General features: G+C 43.0%; 1 protein-coding gene across 1 annotated transcript in view; it reads right to left on the reverse strand.

Annotated features, from left to right (window-relative positions):
* The window catches only part of LOC147903294 (uncharacterized), a 246534-nt gene extending 238805 nt beyond the window's left edge, over window positions 1-7729 (reverse strand). The window contains exon 1 of the mRNA XM_087371313.1: window positions 7541-7729. Coding sequence (XP_087227439.1) covers window positions 7541-7729 — 189 coding nt within the window. The remainder of the gene's footprint in view (window positions 1-7540) is intronic.
* Between the last annotated feature and the right edge of the window lie 2490 nt (window positions 7730-10219).

A 10219-nucleotide genomic window follows, 5' to 3' on the forward strand; every position in this document is an offset into this window, starting at 1 on the left:
GGCTTTCACAACTAAGAAGAGAAAAACTGTTTTCAGCCTCCACCTTTGCGTGTATTCCCCCATTGTGTATGTGAGAAAGCCGCAAGTGAGACTCCTTCCTTCTCTCCCACTATCTTCACATGGTATCACAGCCTAGTTCGTGGTAAGGAGCTCAAGAAAGCAAACCAAGTTCGTGGTGTCCTGGTAAGAGGACCAGTGTTGCTTTCCTTTTTTCAAGTTTGGGAGCAAATCTCTGCAGGTAGCATAGCCGGAAAGTGCAAGAGTGCATTGTCTCATATTGAGACGCTCTTCGTGGTGTGGCGAGAGGACAATACATGCTGCGGGAAAGAGCGAAGCCTTGGTGACTTTATTCTTCTGATTCGAGGCCGTTTTGGGGTCCGTTTTGGAGGCTGAAGTTCTCCGCAAGCACTGAGAAAAAGGCCCTGTTTTTGTTGTGCGACCACTGCTCTGCAGGTCGGTGAAAAGTTGCCGCAGAAATTGCATCGTATGCCTGTGCGCAGAGATATTGGGAGTTACAGAATCATCCTTATTGCCTGTTCATGCAAAATCGTCACTAGGAAGTGACTGTGTGGTCAAATACCACTTTCGTCAGTTTTGCAGATTTGCCCTTGTGAGACAGAAGCTGTGTTTTTTGCAGTGACTGAATATTTTGCAGTGTTCTGTAATGGCGTCTGATTCTCTTTCACAGATTGTCACTGAAAAGCTTGACAAGAATAACTTCCAAGCATGGAAGTTTAGAATGACGAATTTCCTTATGGGAAAAGGCTATTGGGAGTTCATTACAGGAAATGAAGAAGAACCAGTTCTTCCTAATGTTCCCAACCAACAGGAAATGCAGGCATTTAAAGGATGGCATGAGAGAGCCAGAAAAGTTATGTACTGGCTGTCTATCAATATTTCAGATTCTATGATTGTGCATATTCAGGATGCAAGTATGCCAAAGGAGGCATGGGATACTTTGGCAAAAATGTACACAGCACAAATACGCAAGCCAGGAAAATGCAGCTCAAGCAGGAGTTGCACAATGTGCAAAGAGAAAATATGAGCATCAATGACTACCACATGAAGGTGAAGAAAATTGCAGATGCACTTGCTTCCATTGGGTCGCCAGTGGAAGATATGATGATTTAGTTTCTGTGACCTTGAATGGTCTAGGAAAGGATTATGCACAGTTCCGGACATCCATTGCCGTCCGTGAAAAATTTTCTGATTTTGAGGAGTTATTTACTCTTCTAATTTCTGAAGAGCAGAGAAATGGTGGTGCATCTTCTTCAGGAGAAACTTCAAAAGAAACTGTCTTCTACTCAAATGCTGGAAGAGGTAGAGGCAGAGGCAGAGGCAGAGGTAGAGCAAGCCAATCTGGAGGCCGTGGTAGAAATCAGAATATGCATCAAACTCGAGAAAACCAGTCCTATGGAGGAGGACGTGGTAACTCTAGAGGCAGGGGGAGCCAAAGAGGTCGTGGTGGATGGTAGAGAGGCCAAAATGCAAACAGCAATGTTGAATGCTACTACTGTGGTAAAATGGGTCATATGGCTAAAGACTGCTATAAAAAGCAGAATGACATCATGAATGGAAAATTGGAGCAACGGAATTGTGCATCTTCTAGTAGACAAGGTGATGACAGAAATGAGCATCTGTTTACGGTGCAGCACATGACTAATTCTGTGACAAGTGCAGAAGAAAGCAATGATGTGTGGTATGTTGACTCAGGTGCGTCAAACCACATGACAGGTCATGCAGAATGGATGCAGGATGCAAGGAAAATGAAAAGACCACGATTTGTGGAGACTAGTGATGATACTGCACATCCTATTGTGCAAATTGGTAAAATTCCTTTGTCTATGCAGGATGGGAAAAAGAAATACCTGTCTGATGTATTTCATGTCCCGAATATCACCAAGAACCTGGTTTCTATTGGTCAAATGGTTGAGCAGGGCTTGCAGCTCAGATTTTCATGGATGCTTTGTTGAGGATATGAAAAATTGCGGTCGCTTGATAGCAAAAGAAAAGAAGAAGGGCAGAATGTTTACGTTGGATGCGGACATGCCTGAATTGAGTGCAGCAATGTTTGCACATGGGACCGAGGTAGTTGCAAATATTGATATCTGGCATAAACGCATTGGTCATGTTAATGTACAGCGACTTAAATCAATGCAGGCCCAAAATATTGTTGCAGGATTGCCTAAATTGAAGGTTGCAAAAATGCATAAGGTATGTGAAGCCTGTCAATTTGGAAAACAGACAAGGAAACCATTTCCTAGACATGTTCAAGAGAGTAAGAAGCCATTGGAATTAATCCACTCTGATGTGTGGACTACTAAAGCTGCATCTATTGGAGGCTGTCATTATTTTATCACTTTTATTGATGATTACAGCAGAAAAGTTTGGGTGTATTTTATGAAAAAGAAAAGTTTGCACAGAATTCACAGCAGCAATCACAAAATATTAGTGGACCTGTAGTGTCCTCTAGTAGTGGTTCACATACTTCGCCATGGACAGGCAGATTAAGATCAGGAGAATCTCCTCAAAGCAATGCAGATAGTGGTATGCAGGTATCATGAAAAAAAAAAAGAGAAGGTAGATCAGCCCATGTTTGATGTGAATGCAGGTCACTCTTATGTGGATGGTGAATCCAATGGCTCAGAACAGAGCATTGATGATGAGTTGGGTATTCCTTCTGTTGTTACACCTGGAGTAAGGAAGACCAGGGATGTTTTGAGAGCACTTGGAAGTGAGCCTATTTTGCGCAGGTCTACCAGAGCTAGGTATCCTGTGAATAGGCTGAAATATGATGGATTTACAGCCATTCACTATGCCTATATGGTCAAAGTGATACAAGAACCAGGACCCACTTCTTTTGAGCAAAACATGAGAAAAGAAAAATGGGAGAAAGCCATGGATGAAGAAATGGATGCCTTGGAAGCAAATGCTATATGGGAAGTGGTGCCTTTGCCTAAAGACAAGAATGCAATTGGCTGTAAGTGGGTTTATAAGGTGAAGCACAATGCAGATGGTTCTGTGAATAGATACAAGGCAAGATTAGTTGTCAAGGGGTATGCACAGACATATGGCATTGATTATGAAGAAACATTCAGTCCGGTTGCAAGGATGGCAACCGTAAGAGCAGTCATTGCTATGGCTGCATCAAAGGGATGGTCTTTACATCAAATAGATGTAAAGAATGCCTTCTCAGTATGGATTGGACATGCTGTCCAAATATGGGATGACAGGCTGTAAGCCTATTTCAGTTCCTTTGAAGCAGAATGTGAAGCTGAGCGCAGATGCAGGTGAGCTTCTGGAAGACCCTACTATGTACAGACGCATAGTAGGAAGTTTGATTTATATGACTATTACCAGGCCAGATTTGAGCTATGCTGTTGGATTGGTAAGTCAGTTTATGCAGGCTCCAAGGAAACCGCATTTGGATGCGGCTAGATGCATACTCAGGTATGTGAAGTCCACATTGCAGTATGGACTATTTTGTCATTTATTGTGACAACATGAGCAGTACACTTGGCAAATAACCCAGTCTATCATGCTAGAACAAAGCACATTGAGGTGCATTATCACTATGTGCGGGAGAAGGTTTTACTAGGTCTTATTGATCTAGTTTATGTCAGCACAGAGGATCAGATAGTGACATATTCACGAAGGCATTGGGCGCAGAGAAGTTGCGCAAGTTCAAAGACTTGCTTGGTGTGCAGGAATTGGGATTGAGCTCGAGGGGGAGTGTTGAGATATCGAGCTCCACTCGTGATATACCAGGGTGACCGTTGTGCATTTATGTCACCGACTTGTTAGCTGCAGATGTCACCGACTTGTTAGCTGCAGATGCGGTTGGTACACCGCCCATGAATAATAGCTGGATATCCTTATGTACTCTAGTTCATGGCTCAGTTAGTATGCCACCTTAGTTAGCTAAGTTTGGTTTGAGACCCACATATAGGGTTCTTCTATTTCTTTGTACTAGAGTTCTTTTGGCTTTCACAACTAAGAAGAGAAAAACTGTTTTCAGCCTCCACCTTTGTGTGTATTTCCCCATTGTGTATGTGAGAAAGCCGCAAGTGAGACTCCTTCCTTCTCTCCCACTATCTTCACAGAAAGGGGGGGAGGAAAAAGTGGAGGATTGAAGGGATGAAGAAGAGAGAGAGAGAGAAAAAGGTGAAGAACTTCATGGGATTCTCACATGCTCCTCCAATCAATGGATGCCAAAAAAAATGAACATAACAAGTGAGTACAAGTACTCGTGAGCACTGCCTTCAATTGGTTCTGTCAAAAGAAAACACTTGTCAAGGTGAATGAATGATTAATTTGCAACACCTGTGATGGAAGCTCGTGTATAGGAAAGTTCGAATGATTTGCAAACTCTGTGTGTGTGTGTGTGTGTGTGTGTGTGTGTGTGTGCCTTAATGAGGAAGATTTGGATGTTTCTTGTATTCAACTTTTCTTTTACTGTTTCTGATGGATAGGGCTGTAGCTCTATTTTGAGCACGGCCTGGATGTAAATGAATGTTTTATAATATAAGTATCTTGGTTTTACAAAAAAAAAAAGTGTGTGTGTATGCTCGCTGACGTGTGTGTGTGTGTGTGTGTGTGATGTTAGTGTGTGTGGTGTGTGAGGTGAGAGAGAGATGGAGACCTCCTCCTCTGCCCTGCCAGCCTCGTCTTCCTCCCCGTTTCCATCCGTACAGTCACCCTCGACGTCCATGCTGCCTACCTTGCCTTCCGTACAGCTACCGTCAGCTGTACGACCTTCCGTACAAGTTCCGTGCACCCTGCTCCCCCCTGTACAGCCCCCCGTACAGCTCCCCGTACAGCTCCCGTGCTCCCTGCACATCCCCGTACAGCCTTTCGTGCTTGTTGTACGCCCGATCGTACAGCCTGTACGGTCATCTACGCAGCCTCCTTCCGTATCTGTGTTGCAGCCCTCGGTGGCTTTTGCTCCAGTCTCATCTTCAGCTTGTTTTTATTGATGGTGTGGTTTCTACACTGCATCAGTTTTTACAAAGCAATGATCTGAAGCTGGAGGATGTTGTGTTTGATCCTCCTCCAGCTTGATATGTAACTTTTTACTTGGTTGTCTCACGACTTTTGCTTTGAGGCTTTACTTGTAAATTTTTCCTTTGTACTTATTGGTGGGTTTTTACCTCTTTTTTGGGGTTTCCCACACATAAATATAACATTTCACCAAAAAAAAAGTGTGTGTGCTCGCCGACAACAAATTGATTGGGTTTTGGCTAAGCTTCGAAAAAAGCTTGAGTATTGGAAACTCGCAACCTGGCCTTTGCAGGAGGAGTGGTAACTCGAACCTGGCCTTTGAGTATTGGAAACTCGCAACCTGGCCTTTGAAGACGAACCTGGCAACTCGATCACTGGGTTTTCTTTTTTGGCTGCACTGATGGCACTTTGCATGGATGCCCTTTTGTCTCCCGCTTGCTTCTTGACTGGAAGCATGTTCTTTCTCATCAGGAATGGAATGGACGGCAATCTTTGCTTGGGAATTCTTTGAGAGTTGAAAGCATTCACTGGTCGAAAGTCTTTCAGTCTCCCTTGGCTTTACAGGAACCTCGACGTTCCTACTTTGTCTCGTTTAAAGGCATCACCTCGGTTGCTGATGTTATAGATGATGCTGGTACTGTGCTCCCCTTTTCTCTAGCAACCACTACATATGGATTGGGATCTCATTATCGTCCTTTGTGGCGACAAATTACTTCTATGCTTTCGCCTTTTGTTCCAATTCCTCCTTTGGAACTCCAGGACCGTGGCTGGAAGATTGGACTTTGACTTCTCCAAGGTCCTCTTCTCCTCCTTTGAGGCTATCTCAGATTACTGTACCTGCATTGTATAAAATCCTTTTGCCTCAACCTTGGGTTTCAGAGAGAGGTGATTCTGTTTGGCGAATGCATCGCCCAGTCAAGTGCTCGAGGAAAAGATTACAGCAACTTTGGGCCTATAAAGTACCGCTTCGGCAATAGGCGAGTTCTTTTGGGAGTGTTTCCATTTGGATAGCTATTAGCTCATCGACACATTGCTCTTGTACTTTGCCACAGATGTTATGCTTCTTCGGAGACTGTGCCTCACTTATTTTGGCATTATTCGTGCTCTTGTGAGTTTTTTGATCTGCTTCGACAGCACTTGCGAGCGAGATTCCCATCTGTTCCGTTTGGGAAGTTCTTCTGGCTATTTGGGTTTCATCCATTTAGACCAGAGTTTCATCTTTTCTTCGTTTGGGTTCGCTACTGGGCACTATGGACTTTATGGACATATAGGAATTGTAAAGTCTTTGGTGCTTCTATTTTCTCTGTATTTGGCTTTTTTAGGCGTTCTCTGTAGCAATCTTTCTTTGATTGCTTGCAGACCCGTTGCATTGATCATGAGGTCTTTTTGGCATATACTGAAATTTTCAGTTGATGTAATTGTAGCACCTTATTTTGAGGTTGCTACTCATATAATATAATCAATCAAAGATTTCACCCAAAAAAAAAAAAAGTATGTGTGTGTGTGTGTGTGTGTGAGAGAGAGAGAGAGAGTTCTTAAAAAAAGAAAGTGTGTGTGAGTGAGTGAGTGTGTGAGAGAGAAAGAACCAAAATAGAAGGGGCCACGTGGCGAAAAATGGTGTGGGACACTTTTTACAGAAAAGTGTACCAGGCAGCACTAAAAAGAACTAAATACCTATTTTTTTCTTTGGAGGCCAAACTATTACTAAGGCCTCCCCATTGAGGGCAGGCCAATTATCGGGTTGCCCTTCTCAATAGGATTCCAACCAAAAGCATATGGGATAAACGTATCCCGCCGCCACGTGTACACTCAATAACTTCTTTATTACTCGATTTTAGTACAGCGTGAAGTCGCTTATAACAGTCTTTGTTTGAAATCGTGAATAAAACGATCGTCATAACCGGTGCGCGGCAATTAAGAAGAGGGAGAACCAAACATCAAACTTCAGAATAGATTTTGGACGTGAACTAATATTAGGCACGCCAAACTCAGTTCCGGTGAAGATCTCCTATACTAGTGCCGTCGGTGGCCAACGGTTCAAAAATGAGAAAGAGTCATTGACGATTGAATTGCAATTACAATCACTTACAATACTGAACAGGAATTATTAGTAATGCCTGCGAAAGAAAGGCTAATTTCTCCTCGTCTCAAACCGAAGACAAGAAAATATATCAGTGCACCGCACGAACGCGCTCCGAAGCACACTACTTACGACTCAAGTATGCCTGACCAAATTTTCGATCGCAAACGATCGCACTACTACCTTTCTGAATTCGAGCAACAACATTGTCAAAAGCTGCGGTACAAAAAGTTTTCCCGACATGCACTGGCAGCTCGAGAACGCAAAACTCAAAAGAACTGCTTGGAAGTATTTCGAATCGACTCCAAGCATGCCGGAACGAAATCTTTACTGCACCTCGAGCCAATCTCGTGTTGCGCGTGAGCTTAGACCAGCAGATACTTGATTTGTGGATTCACTGCAAGGCTTAACAATGTGTGCAACATGCATTCGGCAAAAAATTGGAGAAGAAAGCCTTACCGTTTCGAAACTCGAAAGAACGGCTTGAACGTATTTGGGATCGAAAGGATTTCTGCGATGGCGATGGTGCTCGACGTCATCAGCACAAGAGAAGATGGAGTAAACAAAGGATCCATCGCTAGCACTGGAGGACTTGACTTTGTAGAGCAATTTTGTGGCAGGAACTTTGAGATTTCTGTTGGAAACCATGGCTGAAAGAACGCTGAATAGCACACTCTAGTTTTGTGGGAAATGGGAAACTTAATGCCCGTCAATTTTGTCTTGTGGGAAATGGGAAACTTAATGCCAAGGTGGCATAGACTTCTCTCCGTCAATTTTGTCGTCATAAGATTGCTAGGAGCCCGGGTGTGCCCCACTTAGGCCGGTTACACACTGGAGATGCCAAAATAAGTTGGTTACTAGTGGAGATACACGGGGGAGGGGCCAGTGGTGAGAAATCAATTACTTGGTGTGACGTGGAGGGTTCGAGTCCCACCTAAGTGGGCACATGTGTGGGGGGTCTTGAAATTCGCTAACCAAATTACAACTCTACATGTGGGCGGGCACACCTCTACTATGTAACCACCCTTAATCTTTAGAACACTCTCCCAAGTTGCTGCAAAGCGCAAAACCCGAACAATGCAACGCTCAAGCTAGCATTGCAAGACACATCCCCACAAAGGCTAGCTTGATCTCAAGATAGAATTGATGAGACCAAGCAAGATTATAGTAGGTTGCCTCTTTCGCAAAGTCATGAGATCAGATAGAGGAGGGGAATACATGTCTTCAGCATTCATGAACTTTTGCAGAAGTCACGGCATTCAAAGACAATTCACATGTGCAGATACTCCTCATCAGCAGAATGCAAGAGTTGAAAGGAAGAATGGTACTTTAGCAGATAGTGCTAGAGCAATGCTTAGTGAGAAGCATCTTTCGAATCAGTATTGGGCAGAAGCAATAGCCACGGTGAACTACTTGCTTAATTGGCTTCCGACCGATACAAGATATGACTCCTTATGAAGCATTCACTAGACACAAGCCACACATTGGGCATCTCCACATATTTAGTTGCAGAGCATATGCCCACATACATGATTATCATCGCAGGAAATCGGATGCAAAGTCACGCAGCTGCATCATGGTTGGCTACAGTGAAGAAAGCAAAGCATACAAGTTGTATGATCCCATCAACCGCAAGGTCATTATCTCCAGAGATGTAATCTTTGATGAGGAATCGGAATGGAAAACCTCAAACACACAGGAGATAGAAGCACCAAAATTTCACAATCATCTACAGAGCAAGTATTGCCAGCAACACCCTAAGCAGAGCCACAGTAGCTCAGACGGTCTACTAGGGAAAGCAGACCACTAGCCAGATTGACATGCTCAAAAAGGCAAAGCAATTCAGGTTGAAACCACCAACTATGCTCTTATGACTACCATCATGGCTATAGAAGAGCCAGTGTACTTTGAAGATGTAGTAGACAAGCCAGAATGGCAAAAAGAAATGGATAGTTTGATTAAAAATAATACTTGGGAATTATGCAACCTTCCACTAGGATAGAAGGCCATAGCAAAGAAATGGGTATACAAAGTGAAGTACAATCCCAATGGAAGTATTCAAAGATACAAAGCCAGACTAGTTGCAAAAGGATTTGCACAGCAATATGGTCAGGACTATGATGAGACTTATGCTCCAGTAGCAAAGATGGATTCTATACGGTTCTTGATATCACTAGTGACACTCAGCAGATGGAATGTGTACCAGTTCGATGTCAAGAATGCATTTCTCAGTGGTTATCTAGATGAGGAAGTCTACATGCAACGACCAGCAGGTTATGTTGAACCAGGAAAGGAGAATAAGCTTTGGCATCTCAAGAAAAGTCTATACGGTTTAAAGCAAGCACCCAGAAGTTGGTACAGTAGAATCGACAAGTATTTTTTTGATCTGGGATACATGAAGTCCAATGCAGATCATACTCTCTACTACAAAGTTCAAGGGGAAGACATTACTATTGCACTTTTGTACATAGATGATCTAATTGTGATAGGAAGAAAGGATAGCTTCATAAGAAAACTAAAACAAGACTTATCTGTAGAGTTCGACATGAAAGATCTTGGACTTATGCACTATTGTCTTGGTATTGAGTTTTGGAGAGATTCAGATAGCACATTTATGAGTCAGCTCAAGTATGTTGATAGTCTCCTGAAGAAGTTTAATATGGCAGATTGCAAGATTGCAGCCACTCCCATGGAACAGAGTTTGAAACTTACTAAAGATTCAGAAAAGCCTAAGCCAATGACATGTACTACAAGCAGCTCATTGGATCTCTTTATATATATGACTATCATACGGCCATATATTTGTTATGTAGTAAGCTCACTTGCACAGTTTATGGCAAATCTAAAACTCTCTCACTGGAATGCAGCCAAAAGAGTCTTGAGATACATTAGAGATACATGACAATTTGGAATAGAATATAGAGGACATCATCCACGGTTGCATGGATACTGTGATAGTGACTATGCCAGAGATCATGAGACCAAGAGATCGACACAGGGATATGCATTTTTCCTTGGTCAAGGTGCTATATCATGGTTGTCAAACAAACAACCAATTGTTTCTTTGTCTTCGACTAAAGCAGAATATAGAGCACTCACTACAAGTGCATGTGAGGCTATATGGCTCAGAAGACTCTT

This window comes from Dipteris shenzhenensis, chromosome 3, assembly GCF_047967505.1.
Source record: "Dipteris shenzhenensis isolate YYH24624 ecotype China chromosome 3, Dip_SZ_1.0, whole genome shotgun sequence".
Taxonomy (NCBI): domain Eukaryota; kingdom Viridiplantae; phylum Streptophyta; class Polypodiopsida; order Gleicheniales; family Dipteridaceae; genus Dipteris; species Dipteris shenzhenensis.